General features: G+C 36.1%; 1 protein-coding gene and 1 long non-coding RNA gene across 6 annotated transcripts; one reads left to right on the forward strand and one right to left on the reverse strand.

The window, feature by feature from the left end:
* LOC107646265 lies at nucleotides 1,813–15,910 on the forward strand. Of its 4 annotated transcripts, XR_001621648.2 has the most exons (5): nucleotides 1,813–1,992; nucleotides 2,077–2,145; nucleotides 6,958–7,086; nucleotides 7,198–7,270; nucleotides 10,160–10,904. It is a non-coding gene; the product is annotated as an uncharacterized LOC107646265 (long non-coding RNA). The 4 variants fall into 4 exon arrangements; XR_002348554.1 differs by lacking the exon at nucleotides 10,160–10,904 and having other exon boundaries at nucleotides 7,198–7,494; XR_002348553.1 differs by lacking the exons at nucleotides 6,958–7,086; nucleotides 7,198–7,270; nucleotides 10,160–10,904 and adding an exon at nucleotides 15,884–15,910 and having other exon boundaries at nucleotides 2,077–2,454.
* Nucleotides 4,011–8,268, reverse strand: LOC107646259 (long-chain-alcohol oxidase FAO2-like). 2 transcript variants are annotated; one of them, XM_016350457.2, is made up of 4 exons: nucleotides 8,115–8,268; nucleotides 6,889–7,119; nucleotides 6,213–6,485; nucleotides 4,011–5,948 (listed from the first exon to the last, which is right to left on the reverse strand). In XM_016350457.2, exons 2-4 carry the CDS (start codon nucleotides 7,108–7,110, stop codon nucleotides 4,218–4,220), a joined length of 2,226 nt encoding a protein of 741 aa, XP_016205943.1. In that variant the 5' UTR covers nucleotides 7,111–7,119; nucleotides 8,115–8,268; the 3' UTR covers nucleotides 4,011–4,217. The 2 variants fall into 2 exon arrangements, with proteins under 2 accessions (XP_016205943.1, XP_016205942.1); XM_016350456.2 differs by lacking the exon at nucleotides 8,115–8,268 and having other exon boundaries at nucleotides 6,889–7,187.

Here is a 20,734-nt window from a genome sequence, read left to right on the forward strand (position 1 = left end):
AATGACCATGATGAGGAGCCAGCTGAATATCAATACCACTCTGAGGAGTTGCACATCCCTCCCGGTTCTGATTTTGAGGCTGAAAACTTAGTATTCCCTCAGCATAATCCTGAGACAAAGTTTGGCAAAATTAGATTGGAATTAGGCATGGAGTTTGGCATGATGGAACAGTTTAAGAATGTATTCAGGAAGTACAATATTCAAATGGACAGAGAGGCATTTTTCTGAAGGTTGAACCACATAGGTGTAAGGTCATTTGCTACAATGAAACTTGTCCATGGGAGGTTTACTGTGCAAGAAGAAACCAGCCACCTAGTTACCAAATTGAAATGTTGGTGGATGAGCATACTTGTCCTAGGAGTAATAAAAGTAGGTCAGTCACTTGTAAATAGATTTTGGAAGAGTTAATTAGCAAGATTAGGGTCTGTTCCAAGTTGTCCCACAGAAAGGCTCGAAACTTGTTTAAGGTTGAGTTTGATATATGTGTAGGAGAGAGGATGATGTTTAGGACAATGGAAAAGGCTAAGAATATCATTAAGGGAACAGAAAGAAAACAATATTTGAAGTTAAAGACTTATCTAAATGAGCTGCATAAGGCCAATCCAGAATCCACTTGCCATATGGGCACAACCCCACAACCTATAGGGTTGCCTAAGTTTAGAAGTCTATACATTTGCTTAGATGCCTACAAAAGGGAATTTAAGCAAGGATGTAAGTTATTCTTATGCCTTGATGCAGTATTTTTGAAGGGTTATTTTGAAGGACAGCTGCTAACAGCCGTTGTTCAAGATGCCAACAAGCATCTATTCTTAGTTGCATATAGAGTAGTTGATGCAGAAACAAAGAAAAATTGGAAGAAATTCTTAAAATATTTTTTGGCAGACATTGAAAACCATAATCAATTTGATTGGCACTTAATGTCAGATAAGCAGAAGGTTAAATCTCCCTTTCAAATCTTCAATTGCATTGCATACTAGTGTGTTATTCTTAGAGCATTCCTCCACCCTAACTGCTTCCTCATTAGTTTCGTCCATTCACTGAAAATAAGGATACACAGTGTTCTTCATCTGCCCAGCACAAAAGCCATCCATCAACATCAACTCTCAAAAAGGGGCACAAATAAAGCAGTAAATTCATACATACCTTCTAAGACACCTGAAAAACTATCTCCTTGGATTTCTCTTCGTCTTTAACTTTAACGCCACCACCTGAAGGCGACAGGAGTATGTCCCATCATAGGGCTTGCTCCCATGTTCTTCAAGCCCTTCAGAGCTACCATTTTTTATTGACTGTGTCCTTCGATTATTATTGGACATGCCTCTGCTTCTACCATGCATGACAATGATTAAGGTTTTGATTTTGGGTGAAATTGAAGAAAATATTGTCTCTCAATTTTATATAAAGAAAAAATAGAGAAGTAAACTTTAAAGGGATGTCATGTTTTATCTGCCACATCACCAACTTCTGTTTAACGGAAAAAGATTCTCCTCACAATCGGGCAGATTTGTAGCGTTTTAAAATATTTAGAGAGTATAATTATCGTTAACAAATATGAGAGTTATTATTGCCAATATTCTAAAAATTTAGGAACATAATTGGTAATTTATTCATAAATAAATATAAAACATATAAATACATATAAAAATATTTTTTATTTATTAAAATTAATTATTATATAGTACTAAATAATATAAAAAATTAAATTATTTTATATTACTGAAAAATAATTAAATTATTTTATATTATTTAAAAATAATTAGATTATTCACTAAAAACGATTTATTAATAGTTAATTTTATTAAAAATATATTGAAGAAAGAAGGAAGAGGAGAGAGAGAGCTCGATGGTGATTGAAGCATCGCGAGGAAGAAGAATGGCAGCGGTGAGTGATGGCTGAGGTGGAACAAGGACGATGATGATGGTGGTAAAGAGAGGCTCGACGGTGGTGGTGGAGTTGTTGCTGCCGCAGGAGCCACCGTTTGAGAGGTAGAGGTATTTTTTTTCTTTTGGTATATAAATATACAAATAAATGCTATTTATTATTATTTTTTTATTCTGCTTCCGTTTTGGCTGAAGGTTGAAGTTGGGTTGGAGATAATGATATTTGATGGCTAATTTGTGTAGAGCAGTGGCAGGCAGCTTCAGGTTTGGTTTAATTTTGTTTCTGGATTGGTACTGGATATGAATTGGCATTTGATTTAGCTGGTTGAATTGGTTTTATTTATGGCTGTGTTTGGCTGAATGAGCTTGAAAATGTTTATAGTTTAGGTGTTTGATTGGTTTAGTATGTGGTTTTCTTATGGCTGAAAGTTGTGAATTCAAATTAGTTAAGTTTCCTAATATAGTTTCTAGCTTTCTCAAGGTCAAGAGACTCTCTTAAACTTACTAATCTCTTAGTTACAACTTATGTGAGAAAAAGATTATGTTCTTATGAAAATTGCATAACAACCACATGTCTATCTCTAGTTTTTGTTCAAATTTTATGTTGTTCAATAAATAGTTTCATTTACAACCTCTTTCTCAAGTGTATTATAAATCAATATATCATTTAAATGGTGATCAAGCATCTAAAAGCATTAAAATTGGTTATAAACCCACATGAATCAAAACAAATATTATTGAATGATATTGATCTATAATTATCCAATTCACATAAAAGGTTACATCTTTGTCCTACCTAACAAAATTAGTTCATAATCACACAAGTAAAACATAAAATATAAGTAAATGATGAGAGAAAATTGTACATTATTGAAAATGAAGTTAGATTGTTGATTCCAAATTCTAATCTTCTCTAACTATCTTTCCTCTAATTTGTATTTCTATTTTGTGTGTATCTCTCACTCCTCCACTCTATATCTCAAGTTCGAAGTGAGTTCTCTTTTTATAGAGTAAGGAATGCATTATTTTTCAAAATCTAGCATGCATGTGTTTGAGGAACATGAGATTGTGGAAATCTTTGATTTTCTGCAAAAGCTAATTGTAGTGACAACTTGATTAGCTAGTTATAGTCCAAAGCAAGTGCATCTTTAAGTTGTCATTGAATTTATGCATGTTTGAGCCTTTTAAATGATTTTACCTTCAATGAAATCTGAAAATTACACAAATATAATATTTTATTTGACTAACAATATTAGTTAATAATAATAAGTTAAACTAGACATTTTTATTGAATTTTAACAAAATAAATTCATAAACTATCATAAAAGATATGAAAATATAACTCTAGTTAGAAAGTTATCAATGTGTGAGGAAGAAGAATAAGACGAAGAAGTGTGCGTAGGCGTACATATAACATGACTTGGTTGGACTTTTTTACTAAAAACATTTGGTCACCAAGTATTTCTGTATTTTTTATTGGTGTGATAATATGGAGTAAACATGAGTGATGGAGAAGTTACTAATCTGTTATTAAGATGATGTGGCTACAATATAAAATATTATGTGTCAAGTTTTAACATAACATTATTTTGGTTTTTCTTTCTATAATATTATAAATAGATAGATTGCTTATCGGCGATATACTTTATGAAGCTGAATTTGTTTGAAATTAAATCAGGTAATTAATTAATTCACCACCCAAAAAGGAACAAAAAGCTGCCGACAAAACAAGAACATAATCAAAAGAAATGTACATATATGATGTATCTTAGGAACATCACATAAACTGGTTGTAATTCAAGGACAAACAAGTGGTTCAGTTTATGTTATGTGGACTGTATTTGCAAGGTGGTATTCATTTCGTGTTTCATATTATAAATTTGATTATTGGCACATATATTGCTACCATGCTGCTTCTAATATGACCAATTAAGTTCAAAAGTTATGCAACCAATAGAAGTAGAGAAAGCAACTACATTCTGCAAACGTTGTTGTCAAATACAAATCAGCCACTACACTGTCTTTGTATACTTTGGTTTGATAGCATGCAACTCAACATCTAGCTGAACATCACCACCCACCATGTTGTTTTACATGGTATTATGTTTAATTCTCTTAAATCCGTGAGAAACATGAGACATGGTAACATTTTATTACAAGCTACTGCATAATAAGCATTTGATACTACTAGTCTTCAAGCAAATAAAGTTCATTATGCCATTGCTAACAAATACATAAATCATGGATAAATTATTGGATTTGAACATGAAAGGAAAAAACATAAATTGACTATGAAATTCTTAAATTAGAATGATACAAACTTAGCTGTTCATGTTCTACATCTCATTCATCAGTGATTCTGCAATCTTAGTGGCAATACAATATGCTGTGGACTGAATTGTTATCATGGGGTTGACACCGACAGCATTGGGAAACACACTTGCATCACACACATACAACCCTTCTGCTTCCCAACTCTCACCATTTTCATCGAGTGCGCCGTCATCTTTGGTGGCGCCCATCCTACAACTTGCCATCTGATGTGCAGTAGTGAAAAGAGTCCAAAGTTCATTCCTTGAGCTTGGACCACCAGCCACTGTGACTGTGTCCAGAAACTCCTCAAAATCTTCCTCCTTGATCCCTTTGCATTTGATTCTTTGGCCATCGCTCCTGTAAGTGCCCACTTCTACAGCTCCGGCTGCAACCAAGATCCTCAAGGCTTTCCTCAATCCAATTCTAAGGCTTTCTTTGTCCACTTGGTCAAGTCTGTAAGAAACTCTGCCTTCAGCCTTTACTTCTCCTGAACCCTGGTCTCTTACCAATGCAAAAAGGTGCGCAGTTCTTGCATACTTTGCCAACCTGTCTTTTGCATTGAGCCCTGAGACCCAAGGAACCAATGCTGAAAATGATCCGGGTCCTAGAGCAGGTGCTTCTATAATGAATTTTGGGGTGGAATCCTCTGCAAATTCTTTGTGGATTGAAGTTATGATTCCTCCCTCATAGTTAGTTCCACTGAAATTTGTCATGTCTTCCGGGAAGTACCCCCAAGCGAATTGGACTGGGTGTAGCCGGAGGTTCTTCCCAATGTATGGATTTTGCAGGCCACTTGAAATCAATAGAGGAGGTGTGGAGAGAGAGCCACATGATGAAATAGATACCTTGGATTCAATTCGGAGCTTCTTTGAGACCTTACTCCTCCAAGTGGCTGCAGCAATTACTCCTCTGCATTTCTTTTTCTTCAGTCCATTCTTTCCATCTTCCAATATGAACTTCTCAGCTTTACATCCGGCGAGGATCACTGCTCCGTTCGCAACAGCATCAACCAACCAAGTAGAGTCAGTGCCCTTCTTATCTCCAGTTCTACAACCATAGCAGCATGAGCCACAATAATGATCTGCTGAAGCGTTTATTGCAACTGACTCAACTTTTAAGTCAACTTTCTTGCATCCTTCTCGGAGAATTTGATTTTGAAAGCTTTCTTTTGCGCATTGTGGTGTCACCCCAATCCTTTTGCATACTGCATCCATTGCAGATTGATAATTAGAGCTTCCAAAAAGTGGGATTTTATATTTTTCAGACCATTCCTTCAGAACAGGATCAGGTGTTCTGATGCATGCAGACCAGTTTATAGCTGAGCCTCCACCAACTGTTGAACCAGCCAAGATCATCATCTTCCCGTCGACACTTGACATGATTCCACCTGATTCATAAAGCTCATTCGTGGATGGACCTTCAAAGGAAGAATAATCTTCAGAAACAAAATACTCTCCTTTCTCTAGGACAATCACTTTCAGACCCGAGTTTGCGAGAATTGCAGCCGCAACTCCTCCACCACAGCCAGAGCCAACAATGACAACATCACATTTGATGTTGTATGAATTGTGCTCTAGATCTTCAGTGACTTCAAGGCCCTTTTCGGTGAGAGACTGGATTAAAGTAGAATCATTTTCATACATAGTTTCTACTATCCCCTTCTGTAGAGGCCTCTCCTTATGTGTTAACTTCTGTCTGGTGTCCACTTTGTACCCCATTGCTTCCCATGCAGGATTATGCCCGCTTCCATCAGTCTGCAGCAATTGGAGAAAAGTAGCAAAGTTAAACAAAAGGGAACAAAAATAATTAGTTACTTAGCTAGCAAGAAAAGGGATTAACAAGACAATTATGAGACATGCAGCTTTTCAGTATGTCTCTCAGTCAAATAATCAAATATGTGGTATACATTTTCTTCATTCACTTATTATGAAATCGGAAGGTCCTTACATCCAGTTATTACTAACATGCAAAAATTCACTACAGACTGAAATCTCAGAGAAGAAGAAAACCATTATTACCCTTGTGAAGAAATTGTAGAAGGAAACAAGTTTGATGAACACAAACACTATCCTTAGAGGTGTCCAATTGTTCTCCCTTGACCATTTCTTGAGAATTTCTTCTCTTTTGTTCAATGGAATCTCAGAGAATTTGTGGATGAAAGGCCACTTCCATTCCAAGCAATCCTTTCCACAAAGCAACAATGTTCCAAACCTGAATGAAAGAATCCACAGAACCCAGCTAACTAGGGACCATGCTTCTGGTAATGCCCTCTTGATCATGATCTCTGCAGTCTGAATTTTCATTTTGAATTGGTTCATAAATAAAAATAGAATAAATTGTATTTTTTTCATTTGAAAAAAAAAATCAAAACAATAAAGTGGAGCATAGTACAATATAGAAGAAATAAAAGAGAAAGTACTCAAACTAGACGTACTTAAACACAAATAAAATAAATTGTATTTAATTCACAAATTCCTCTCTTGTGTTCAATTGCAAAATTAAAGTACTACTTCAATTAAGTTTTTCAAATTGACAGATATTTCAGACACAAACAGTAATGAAGATTCAAGTACAACAATTGAATCAAATTGGCTAAGCTTGTGATAATCATGAAGAAAAACAGCACATGCAAGATTCACACGTATGATGCATGTCATGCATAACCTATGAAGAAAATAATAAAATAAAATTCACCTCATCAGGAAATGGAGCCTGAGAACCAGAGATATTGTAGAAAGCTGAAAGTGCATGATTGTGTTGCAGGTTTTGTTCCTTGTTTAATGGGAGAGAAGGCAATAGGGCCTCACAGAAGGAAGCCATTACTTGCATCTGAGAGGAAGATAGGCCATGGCTGTAACCTTTCTCTCTTTTGTTACCTCCTCTCAGAAGAGGGTGACAACTCTTTCCATCTTCCATTATCTCTCTCTGTGAATAACAAATTATTATTATTTTGCTTCTTCTGAGTTGATTAAACAGTTACAAAGTACTCCTTTTTATTGGCAGAGAAAGATCAAGACAGTGAGGTTGAGGAATGAATTTGGAACAAGAAAACGCTTGGTGTCATTTTCAATTATGGGTATGCCAATCAAGATTGCAATAAATTTCTATAAGTCTTGTGTCTTTTAATATTTAATTATAGAATCATGCATATATCTATATACTCTATTTTGTTACAAGCTCCAAAGTCCATCCACAATTCCTCATCCACCACATAATAATAATGTCCTAAACAAATTTTCAAACTTGTGATCCGCATAATTTATAACAATACGAATAATGGTGGTTGTTTGGTTTTATTGATATTTGATTATTTTCAGACAATCTATGGCTAAGGCCTAAGATATGTCCCCAGTTGAGGTTTTGCAAGAAATATTGATATATGTTAATATTACTTAATATAAAGGGGTTTTCTAACAGATTTTTGTTAAGGTTATTTATATTTTTTTTCTAATTTTTTAATACAAACTTTCTATTATGCATTCTAAAGACATATGCTAGCTAAATTTTTATGTAAATAGTAAAAAATTTGAATTTATAACTAATCTTAAAACTTTTTCTTTTTTTTTGTTCGTTCCCTTAACTTGCTTTTGTTAGAGTCTTAGAGGACTTGCTAGTCCTATAATAAGTTACTTTATTCATTGGACCTGTTATATTCCGTGGCATTTAAGACTCCTTTATAGTTATTTCATTATTTGGGAGACGAAAGACCAAACCATAAATAACTAAAGAGGAGGGACCAAAGAAATTAAATTTCATATTACAGGGCCAAGGTGTAATGAATTTTCTACAAGTTAAAGTACACTACGTTTAACATTGGTTTTGGCATTAGAAAAAGGAAAATATTATTTGAGTTATTAGTTAATAATAGATCTCTGTCACTAGTTTGTTACTGTAAGTAATATTTTCAGTTCTAGGCTTACCTGAATATGATCGGAGAAAGATAATAGGGTAGCACCGTAGCAAACACCAAATTGTTGTTGATTTTCTTGATCCCAATAATGAAAGTGTAGTGTATCTCAATTGCTTTGGTACTTAGGTATGAGTCTCGAGATATTAGAATTAGAAAACATATATGATACGTATCAGTGATCCTTTATAAGAGAGAAAAGCGGTTAAAACTTCATTATATTAAAAGATTTATCTTTATCTTTATCTTAAAATATTTCATAATCATTAATAAAATAAATTTTTTTAAATTTGAATAGTAAGTTAAAAATATAATAATATTTGAAATTATATCCTATTAGACCTATTTGGTTATTTTGTTAGATAATTTATATCTAATAATATTACATTAAAATCTGTATATCTTTCATCATGTTTGATCATCATATCTTTCACCATCAAAAGATAAGAATTTCTGAAACATGATATTTTCTTTATTTTCAAAACTGATATTTAAGGCTTATAGTTGAAATTAAGATCATGACGTATTTAACTATCTGTCATTATGGAACTAAAGTCATTCACGACTTTGTTATGTACTCTATCCTTTTCTTTCTTGCTTTTAATTGTAAGAAAATTTCACGGGTATTAATGTATTGAAAAAATATAGGTAATTAAGTAATTTTGGATTTTTTTTTATTTTAAATAATTCTTTCAACTAATTTTAGATTTTTTTTTTCAGTTTTAGGTTTATTGTTATATGTTTTAGATATTTTTTTCTATGATTTAGATTGTTCTTCTTTTTAGGTTTTAAATATTTTTTTAATAGTTTTGAATGTTTCTTTTCTTAATTTTCGGATGTTCTTTTTTCAATATTTTTAAATGTGTCCTTTTATTAGGTTATAGATTTTCAAAATGATTTTGAATGTCATTTTTTTGTTGGGTTTTGAATTTTTTTATTATGTTTCGAATATTTTTTTTTATTAGATTTTAAATATTCGCTTTATAATAATTTTAGAGATTTGTTTTTATTTGGTTTTAGATATTTTTTATTTTGGATATTTTTTCAATTGATTTTAAATATTTCTTATGATAATTTAAATTCACGTTTTTACCAAAAAAAATTAAAAAGGCCCAACTTTGTTTTTGTTATTTTAGCCTTTTTCTTTACTAGTTAATTGCAGTTGGATGTATTTTAGTTGGTTATCTAACAAAATTAATTACAAAATTAAAAATAATGTAGAGATCTAAATAAAAAAAATTAATTTTGAATTTGGTGAAAAAGAAAATTATAAAAATTAATAAAATAATTAAAAAAAAACTATTTCAAAAGGTGTATTTTGTCTTTTGGCTAACGGTGCTAGTTGTAGTGATAGTCAATCAAACCGAACATGGCCATTTACAACTTTTATGTTTGGTTCCTCTAATCACTAAAATCATGCCACGTGTTCGAATAAAGATTTTGGATTATTCATCCTAGCAAAAAAAACTGTCCTTACTCCAATGATTTCCATTCTCATTTGTTTGTGGTATTTTTTTATTTGAATTAATAAAATATAATATTTATTAAAATGAGTAATGTATAGATGAATTACGAATTTAAATACTTATTACACATTTTGGATACATAAACAAAACAAAAAACTATTAAGTACACAAATCAAGTATTGTGTATCTAAGATATGCTATATTTTAAAGAAAACAAAAAATATCATTGCACTTGGATATGGTACAATTGCGTACTTATACCAAGATATATAATCATATAAAAATTTTGGACAATATATCTGAAATATGTACAATAATACGAATATANNAATAATTATTTGATAATTAAAAGAATTCTATATTTAATAAAAAAGTGATTCTAGAGTAAAGATTTCAAATTTACATATTTATAGAATGGCCAGTTATACGGTACAGATTCATTTATACAGATCGAAGAATATGTTGACAAGTGGTAAGCCGTTGGGTTGAGGGAACAGGCTTGGCAGAGCTTTGCAAGCTTGTCTGGTATGCTAGTTGGAGAGGGAAGCTGGCTAATGGAATTATTGAATAATGGGCCTAATTTTTTTTTTAGGGTTCAATGAAAGGGCCAATTTGAGAGATCGCCAATTGGATTGACGCAGCTGGACTGGGCCGATGCTGTTTGTGTTTTGTTTTTGGTCATGGTTGGTGGACTCGTTGAAGCTGTAGGGCCAAATACGTCTTCCAGGTTGCTCATGGGTGTGACCAAACACTGCAGTTATGGAGTCGCTCTGAATGGCATCAGGTCTTGGCATCGGAGGAGAAGATCAATCGGCGGAAAGAACCTGCGATGGTTGAGTGGCGGCAGCGACGGGAACAAGCACCTTTGGGCAACGTCTTCATTGTGGGAGGCCTATCAGGCGGCGTTGGGCCGCCTGTGTTGGAGTTTAAGAAATCTCATATAAGAAACCGACCAACCTGAAGTATGTGCTTTGACTAATATCTTTCTCTTAATATCCAGCTTTAGTCTATTGGATATTACTTTATGATAATCTTATGGAGCAATCGTCAGAAACATAGAGTCATAAACTCCTACCATAGGAATTTGTTGCTTCTAGTGGTTATGCATGTACACTAGATGCCCAATACGTATGCAATTGGAGGACTTAAATGTGTCAGGTAGATTTCATTAGTTCAAAGAAATTGTATATATCATGCTGAGAAATTCTGAGAGACTAGTACTGTACCATTAATTGTTGAGATCTTATTCTGTGTTGTTGCCTATCTAGTGAGTAAGGCTAGCAATGAGTAAGGTAGGGTAGGGTTTGGAGCCTACCCTAACCCTACCCGCGGGTTGAGAATCTCTCAATCCTAACCCTACCCGCACCCTAAAATTTTAAACCCTACCCTACCCTACCCGCAGAAATATCATATTTTTTCAAAGTAAATATAAAATTCAATCATTTCGAATTTTATACATATTAATAACATAAAAAATAAAAAACTAATGTTTTAAATTACTAAATTAACTAACTAGTTTTAATGGTTGTTCACTTATTGTAAGTCATTACATAAGGGAGGTTGTGGGTTCAACTCTCACTCCCTTCACTATATACCTAATTTTTATAAAATATGTGTTATATATGAGGTAGGGGTGTACACGGCGCGGCCCGGCCCGAAGACCCGGCCCGGGCCCGAAGGATTTTGGGCGGTGAAGGCTCGGACCCGAAGTGACCCGGGGAGGACATGGGGAAAAAAAATGAAACCAAGAAAGGAGGTGAAACCGGGACCGGGCCATGGCTCGGGTCACCCGGCCCGGCCATATACACAACGCTGATTTCAAATTAGGGATAGGGGCTACTAGGGCACGCAGTCCATTCTCCATTCACTCATTTCACTGCCTCCCTCAGCAGCTCAGCCATTCAGGCTCACTAGTCACTCCCACACCCCCAGTTCCCAGTCTCCACTCCCCACTCCGGCACCGGCAGTCCCCACTCCCCACGGCACAGGATGTGATCTGGTGACCCCTGACCTCATCGTCTCTCCCCACGGGCCACTCCCAGTCTCGCAGCACACAGCAACGCATGACGCAGTCGCCCACTCCTCCCGTTCTCGTCTCTTCTCAACCCTCCGTGTTTCAGCCCAGTCACCGGCGAAGTTCTTTGTTCGACTGAAGACGGTGACGACCTACGGTGCTACCCTGCTTCTCGGTGATGGTGACAACCTACGGTCCTCTTCTCTATTACTGTCCCACCGTTGCTCTGCTCTGCTAGTCCTGCTCCTTCTGCTTCGCTCTCTTCTCCAGTCTTCTTCACAGATCTTCTTCTCAGGTAAGTAATTAATTTTATTATTTCATTATATTCTGATTAAGGATTAGGGTTTTTGATAAACAGAATTTGTGAATTTAGGATGTGGGTGTTGATTTTCATTATTAGAACTCTGATTAGGTGTGGGTGTTGATGTGTGTTTAGCTGATTTTTGTTCTGAATTGTTGTTGATTACTGATGTGTTTGGTTAATAGTGATTACTTGTTCTGTGTTTACTGATTTTTTACTGATTTGGTGTGGGTGTTGATGTGTGTTAAATGATTTGTTTAGCTGATTTTTGTTTTGAGTTGTTCTTGATTACTGATGACTGATGTATTTACTGATTATTTGTTTAGCTGATTTGGTATTTACTGATTACTGATGACTGATGGGTGTTGATGTATTTACTGATTTTTGTTTTGCTGATTTATTTAGTTGATTTTCAGTATTTGTTCTGTGTTTACTGAAAAATTGAGATGGTGTTGACTGAAAATTTCCAAAACTTGAGTATGTGATCTGAAAAATAAATCAGTACATTTGAAAGGAAAATATTGAACTAGTTGTTGTCTCTATCCCAATCGCCTTCTGAGTTGTGTTTTCTTGTCACTGGTTTCATTTTAATTTTGATATATTGATTTGTCTTATTTTCTTTTTTCGGGAAAAAATAAAACCTACACTGTTTGAAGACATGAAAACTCGTAGTTGAGGAAGAATGGTTGTGCCCTTCGAAACAACAAGTTGGAGATCAAGAGTTTGATCAATATGATAGTAGTCAGAAGGTTGTTGAAGGTACATTTATAATATTTTTATTATTGCGACTTTATTATTTGAAGTAATAATCTCTTATATGAAAATGAATAATTTTATATATTTTGTGATTTGTATTTTGTAGGTTTTACTAATGCATCCATATCACAAGGAACAAGTTGACAACATTAATAGCAATTGATGGATGACTATTCTTCTGTGGTTAATGTTATGTTATAAAGACTGAGTTAAAGTTCTATGTTTAGGAAGAATAAGACTTTTGATTGTGGTTATGTGTTTAGTATGTGACTTAACTATTTAGTGTTATGAGACAATATTAATATTGATTGTGGTTATATTTTAATTTTAGAAAATGGTTAGTTTTTGTTATAATTTTTTAAGTGAATTTTACTATGTGAATTGTAAAATAATGGTTGGACATTAGGTGAATTTTACATGTCAAAGACCCGGTTTTCACTCGGTTTTTACCCGGTTTTTACCCGGCCCGAAGATGCATGGGTTTCATCGGGTTTAGGATCGGGTTAGGGTCATGAAATTAGACCCGGTCTATATTTCGGGCGGGTCTAGGTCAGGTCAAACCCGGTGTGGCCCGGCCCATGTACACCCCTAATATGAGGTGCAGGTAGGGTAGGATAGGGTACACGCTAAACCCGTACCCTACCCTACCCGCAGGCATACCTAGACCGTACCCTACCCTACCCACAGCGGGTCAGGTAGCCTACCCTACCCGAACGGGTTGAACCGGGTTGGGTACCCGCAGGTAGGGTATGAATTGCCAGCCCTACTAGTGAGCAAAGACTCTGGTGTTATTGCTATTGTTATGAATCTTACTCTGTTCAATTGGTAGATATCTCACGATTACACATGGATATGAAAAATTCACCATTATCTCTCCATCTGGCATTTATTTATTTATTTTAAGCAAGATATATAGTTTCAGTAGTGCCTTATATAACTGATGTGTTGGATCTAACACACTTTTTTCTGCAGCAATTTCTGAAAGATATACTTAAAGATCTGTGTGTTTCCAATAACAAAGGAACTAATCAAGGCACTTATGAACTGAAGCCAGAATACAAAAAATCCGGAGATTAAGCAACCTTATGTTATGCTTATCAATTTGTTAACTCTCTTCAACCAAATATAGATTACTCATTCCCGTTTGTCCATTCATTTTGGAGTTACAAAATGGAGCCAGTGTGCTTCTTGTTTGTGCAGTTTTTTTAAACATGAATTGCCTTTCAGTGAACTATCATAAGGTTTGAGATTTGAGTATATCCTAATAAATATTTTCTTCCTCTTCTTTATGAATTATGTTCTACAATATACAATCTTAACTCTGGTCTAGAATATGCTATTATTTGTCCACTAAAGCAACATTTACATTCTTTAGGTACATTATTTAGGTAGAAATACAGATGAAATTCTATTGCATTATGTCCTGACTCTGAGACTTAGCATTGCAATCTTTTCGGTAAGGACTGTACTTTCTTATACAAGTTTTGGGGTCTAATCTTAATTTTGAAGCTGTGTTAAAACTTAAGAGACCATTTTATTACAAGCAACTCTACTTTCTCAGAACTGGATTGCATGGTTGTCTTAATTAAAATATAGATGCAAATTTTCTTTTAAACATTATAATTTTTCACGAATCAGCGGGATGAAATATTTTCCAAAAACCATGTAACATGGTACACGATTAATTTATTTTTCAAAAAACAGAATACCTAATATGCCAGGTTATCGGTAACAAAACAACCAAGGAGAGCAAAAACTTGGATGCATGAGAAAGTTACTATTGATATGGGTATAACAAATACAACGAATCTTTTTATTCTATATGTTGGTTAAGTACATATGTGAGTCGATTATATTTATCCGACAGAAGAAAGAAAAAACTTTATGATTCACAAATATCACTGTCCAACGGAAAATGCACATAAAAATGTTACATAACTACACAAAAATGTTGTAACTAATGTACCCCCTCCGAAAAGGTCACTTGTAATAGTTTCATATTGACTGAACCGATCCCAATTTACAAAAGCTGAGGAATTATACATTATTTGCAGCATCTCTCTTTTGTGACTCTCCAGCAATGCACGCAGCAGCCAACCTCTCTTTCCAGTGCTCGAGCTCCTCTTTTTCTGCAACAAAAGGATCAATTAGAAGGGAATGTTTAAGAAGAACTATTACTAAACAAGGTAAATATACGAATGATTTAGTTGAAGAAACCAATAAAACTGACAAAAGTGAAAAATAATTGATGAGGACCTGCTCCTGTTTAATATATGCTTACATGTAACTCTCCTTTGTTGAAATGTAGTATAAGGCAATAGTGGTGATGAATACACAATGGCTATTGACAAACGGATTTTTGTCAGTGAAGAATTTTACAAATGAAACCTCGTTGCAAGTATAGTTTCTAAACCAACAAAGAATCCTTTCATACAAAAATTTGGTTGTCACAAGTAACAAACCCTTATAAAAATAATAACCGAAGTATTCAAACCTCGGGTTGTCTCTCAAGGAATTGCAGAGAAGTGTAGTTATTATTGGTTATGAAAAAATATCTTTTTGGATTTTTTGAAAGGTTGAACAAGGAAATAAAATGGCAAAAAAGTAAATTAATAATTGAGAAAGCTCTTGGCAAGGTATGAGAATTAGAAGTCCTATCCTAGTTATCCTTATCAATTGTGATGAGAATTGTTCATTGCTCCCACTTAGCTAACCTCTAACTATGAAGGAAAGTCAAGTGGACAAATCAATTTGATTCCTCAAGTCCTAGTCAACTCCTAAGGAAAGACTAGCTTTAGAAGGATCCAAATCAACCAGTAACTTTCAATTATCAATCAACAAAGGAGTTTGATAATTCGAGAGTCTCCAATTACTCAACCAAAGCCAAGAACATAAAAATCTAACTTAAAATCCTATCAAGCATTTTATCAAACACTTGGAAAGTATAACATAAAAACATAGGAAACTAGCAAGGAATATTAAAATCCAAACAACCAATTGAAAGCATCAATAACGTAAATTGAAGAAAGCAATCATGAATATGAAATACCTCAAATTTCATTAAATAGAAAATCAAATCTAACATGGAGTTCATAAACTAAATTGGAGAATAAATAAATCAACAAGGGAAGATAGATAAACTAAAGTGTTAGAACAAATAAGAGTAGAAAAGAAACTAATTAAACTAAGACAGAAATCTGAAATTGAAAATAGCTAAACCTAAGAATCCTAAAACTTAGAGAGAGGAGAGAGCCTCTCTCTCTAGAAAACTATATCTAAAACCTAAAATTATGTGAATGAATGTTGTATGAATGAATGAATGTGATTCCCCCACTCTGCAGCCTCTAATTTGTGTTTTTCGGGCTTGAAACTGGGCCAAAAGGAGCCTAGAAATTGCCTCCAGCATTTTCTGATATTTCCAGCACGTGGCTCTGTCACGCGTGCGCGTACGTCACGCGTGCGCGTACGTCATGCGTACGCGTCGATGAACTTTTGCAAGGTCACGCGTACGCGTGATGCACGCGTGCGCGTCACTTAACTGCATGGAAACTATAGCAAATTGTATATCATTTTGAAGTCCCGGGTGTTAGCTTTCCAACGCAACTAGAACTGCCTCATTTGGACCTCTGTAGCTCAAGTTATGATCGATTTAGTACGAAGAGGTCAGGCAATTCCTTCAATTTCTTGTATTCCTTCCACTTTTGCATGCTTCCTTTCTATCCTCTAGGCCATTCCTGCCCTATAAACCCTAAAATCACTTAACACACATATCAAGGCATCGAATGGTAATAAGAGAGGATTAATAATTAGCAATTTTAAGGCCAGAGAAGCATGTTTTCAATTAAAGCACATAATTAGGAAGGAAAATGTAAAACATGCGAATTATATGAATAAGTGTGAGTTTAGTGGATAAAATCCACTCAATTAAGTACAAAATGTATCACAAAATAGTGGTGCATCAGTTATCGATCGGGTACATGAATGACTTCGTGTATTCTATACAATGGCTATCCATGGCATGGCAGGAACACTATATTGTTACACATAAAAAGAGAAAAAGAGATAACAAATCTGAGTCAGACTAAGCAAGTGTAAATGATCCCATAAGTCTATTACTACCAGTATTCAGTACTACGGTTAACCAATACAACTGGGAATTCCATTGATAGAAATTCAAAAGGAAGAAAGTCCGAAGGAAGTTAAATGTTCACGAAAAGTGGGCAACAAAGTCTGGTTGAAAGCGTTGTGACGAGGAAAGTAAAGTTCACAAAGACAGAGACGGATAAACCAGCTATTCATGATCCTAGGCGAGTTCGAAAACCAAAAATATCGAAAGAGAATTTATCAACAAATTTATGGATTATAATCAATTCAATACAGCCAATGCTCGAACCACATAGAGCAAAAGTAATACACCGTTTTGGATACAACATAATGCAACAGAGCAAAATCAACGAAATTCATACCTACGATAAGGCCCCAACTAGAACAGCAGCAACTTCCAGTCCGGCCTCCGACGGAGCGGTTAACGGTAATACGCAACCAACGCAGGATAAGACACGACGCCGCAACTTCAATCGTAGAGGGTTTCCAGTGTTGACCCTCCGCCACATCAACCCTTCAGCGGCTTTATCCCTCTCACAGAAACCTAAGTCTTCGTTTCTGGGGATCACATCTTCCTCAATTGATCACCCTCCATGGATGCAGGCCGACATCGCTTCTCCTTTTTTTCTTTCCCATTCACAGAATAAAAAAAAACTTTTTTCTTTGGATACCCAGTTTTTGTTGATGACCAAATCTCACCTCAACAGATTCAACACTAGTGTTTGCGCACGAACGCCCATGGCTAATGGCTCAGCCACACTTAACGTCAACCATGAGACAAGCCCTGCAAAAAAAAAAAAAAAGAGCGATGTGTCAATCTTATGTTCATTTACATAAAAAATCTGTAAATCTGTATGAACTTGAATCTGTACCGTAGAACGACCCTTATAGAATTGGTCTTAATATTGACACAGACTTTTTTGGACATCATATCATATGTCACATCTATTAAGTAGTTAGCAATTATAGTTTGTGTTCTAACTGCATGTTATTAATATGCTAATCACGACATTATTTCTTTTAATACAAATGGTGACCAAGCGCAGTTAAGGAGTTTTCTACAGTGCAACTTAAGATAAAATATTATTAAATTTTCAAATCTCAACTACATAATTATATATATTTCATTTATAATGCAAATGAAATGTATGATAAAGTATGTTTATATACATATCTTGTGTTTACATGGCAATAAGATAACCACGGAAACTTAAAAAAAAAGTATTATAATAGAATTTAGATTGATTTAAAAAAAACGATATAATTTATTATAATTTGAATTGTATTGATTTTATTTTATTTTTTAATCTAATCCAATTGATTTAAATTATTGAAATTCATATTGTATCTTGTTCTGTTGTTTGGGTGTTTGATGGATCGGGTAAAGTTGATAACGGAGTAAAGAAGTGAGAGGATTTGGACCTGAGCATGAGTTACATTCAGTCTATTTATCGGCGTGTCGGTGGGTGGGCCACCTGCAAGGATACTCTAATGCTAAAGTCGGTGTCCGTACGAAGAGGCGGTCAATTAGGGTGAGAAAGGTGACGTACCTCTGGGGAGGTGTAGGCCCCTCCCCATTTATACTCTGTACTCAGGTGGACGCCTTGCGTTTAGGTCCACTCGTCTGGAAGCTTCTACTAACTGTCCAGGTTTCTTTCGCGGTATGGTAGGTGACATATGGGTCGCCTCTGAGTTGGGGTCAGTAGACCCGGTGGGTCGAAGACTTGTAGCTGGACCCAGGATCCGTAATGGGTCGGGTTGGACCGGAACAGTGCCCCAACATGCCAACCGTAAAGCCGAAAACTCGTGGTTGGCCATTCAAGCTACTCGCACCCATTTTGGTCGAATCTTCTTGAGCTCGAGAGTCCGTCAGTAGAGTCCGTGCCTCCAATGCGCGTGATTTGCCCCCATCCGTTGCTTGGGATGCTTCGATTTCTGTGTCAAGAGCATTTAATGCTCTTTAATCTTTATAATTGATTTGAAAGCGAGAAAAAAAGTGCATTATACCCCTGCCTTTTTGTGCTTCACCCTGACGGTTATCCTTCTGTGTTACTTGCTTTTTATCTTCGAAACTTCTCATTCCTAATTTTTTTTACCATTCTGTACTCTTTTCCTCTTATTTCTTCCATCATCCACTTTCCTTCTGCTGTTGGTTTGCTGTGAGATTTGCTGCGCTCATCCCATTTGCCTCTCCCTATTGTTTTTGCTGCGTCTTCTTCTGGTACGTATTTATTATTTTTTACACTTGATGTTCCTACTTTCTTTGTTGATCATTGTATGATGTCTCCTGTTTGATTTGTGCCTACTTAGATTAGCCTTGCCTTTGTTAGATGGTTCTTAGGGTGTACCATTAGGTGTCTGTTTCTTGAATTTAGGTTCTTTTCTGGATTTAGGCCTTGAATCAGCGTAGATAGTGTAGTGTAGTAATGTGGTAGGATGTAGTTTCGTCTTTTCATTTTCTTCCAAATTTTCGACTTCTCGAGTTGACTTAAGTGGTGCCCCCACTATAAGTATAGCTCAACAACCTACGACATGCAATGTTGTGGATCGCTATCTTTGGATCACATTTGATGTGAAAGATACGGCTTCCTGAGAAACCCAAGAAGAATTACAGGAGCTTCGGGACTCCGGGACCTTATATGGAGGGAGCTCGGAGGAGGCGAATTACCAGGTTTTTGTCCCGAGTTAACGGGAGCGCATCTGCCATATAAACCTGGCGTCTCTGCGGGCGGTCGATTGGATGTGGGTATACAAGCCCATGTTCACCACATTGGGTGTCCGTCTCTCCTTTTCCCCTTTCGTCATCTCTCTATTGAATCGTTGTGACGTCGCCCCGTCACAACTTCACCTGAATAGCTGGGCTGCCATCCGTACTTTTGAGATGGTCTGTGAGTATTTGGAGCTCCCAGCCTCTGTTAATGTCTTTCTCTACTTTTTCTTACTTACCAACCCCTCCCGGGAAGGCAAGCACAAAAAAGGCTACATATCCTTCCGAGTTGTACAGAACCGTCGTATTTTTGGTCTTTTTGAAGATTCTTTTGACGGCTTCAAGAGCACCCACTTCAAGGAATGGTCGGCCCCTGTCCATCACCCTTTGGTGCCGACTCCGATTACTTAATAAAGGTGACCTACGAGGGATTAGGTAAGGAGAACCGCCAAATCACCGACATCTTGTTGGTGATCTTTGGCACCAAGAATCTTAAACCCTATTTGATGATGGGCGACTGGAAAACGGTTGAAGCCATGTAGGTGAGTTGCCCTACTTCTGTTTTCTTAATGGGTTTGACTGTTGTGGTTCAAGTTTCTCTGGTTTCCCGACTTTATAACTTGTGTTTACCTTTCGCAGTTTCCATGGCTGTTGGAAAGACTACGATGGCTGAGTTGATGACCGCGATTTGATCATTGTGACTAACCCAAAGAAAAGGAAAACCAGTTCCAGCTTTGGCAAGACTCCAACAGTCATGGAGAAAAATTTTGACTCCCGACATTTCATCGACTCCCAACTTCTCCCGGGCTCGGAAGAGTTCTTCCGAGAGGCGAGGTGGCCTACCACAGTCTTCTTCGGGAAGTTGCTATCGCGAGAAAGGTGGAACCAGTGCTGGCTTAAAGCCAACTTGCAGAAGGTAAACTTAGGGCTGCCCAGAGAGATATTGCTCGGCTGAAGGCTGAAGAGGAGTCGCTGAAGACCCGCCTTGCCGAAGCGGAGAAAACAGCCGAGGAGAGTGCCACCAAAATCAACCGTCTAACGGAGTGCGACCTCTCTCTTTCAGCCCAACTTAATATCGCCCGAAGTGAGGCCACGACTGCCGAGGCGAAGGAGAAAGAGCTGGAGGAGAAGGTTAAGGAGCTGGAGGGAAAAGCTGTCGACGCCACGAGGTCAGCTGAGGTTGCTCCGCAAGAGGCCCAGGATTTGAAGAAGAAAAACTAAAAAGTTGTGAGGGATGCTCAGAAGGTTGTCAAGGCTACCGAGGAGGAGATTAAGGCCCAGATCT

This window comes from Arachis ipaensis, chromosome B06, assembly GCF_000816755.2.
Source record: "Arachis ipaensis cultivar K30076 chromosome B06, Araip1.1, whole genome shotgun sequence".
NCBI classification, from domain to species: Eukaryota; Viridiplantae; Streptophyta; class Magnoliopsida; order Fabales; family Fabaceae; genus Arachis; species Arachis ipaensis.

Coding starts and splice junctions, on each gene's coding strand:
- LOC107646259 (XM_016350457.2), bottom strand. CDS start 7,110: ATGGAAGATGGAAAGAGTTGTCACCCTCTTCTGAGAGGAGGTAACAAA. Junction 6,486..6,888: donor AGGCTCCATTTCCTGATGAG/GTGAATTTTATT, acceptor ATGAAAATTCAG/ACTGCAGAGATCATGATCAA. Junction 5,949..6,212: donor TCTACAATTTCTTCACAAGG/GTAATAATGGTT, acceptor CAATTGCTGCAG/ACTGATGGAAGCGGGCATAA.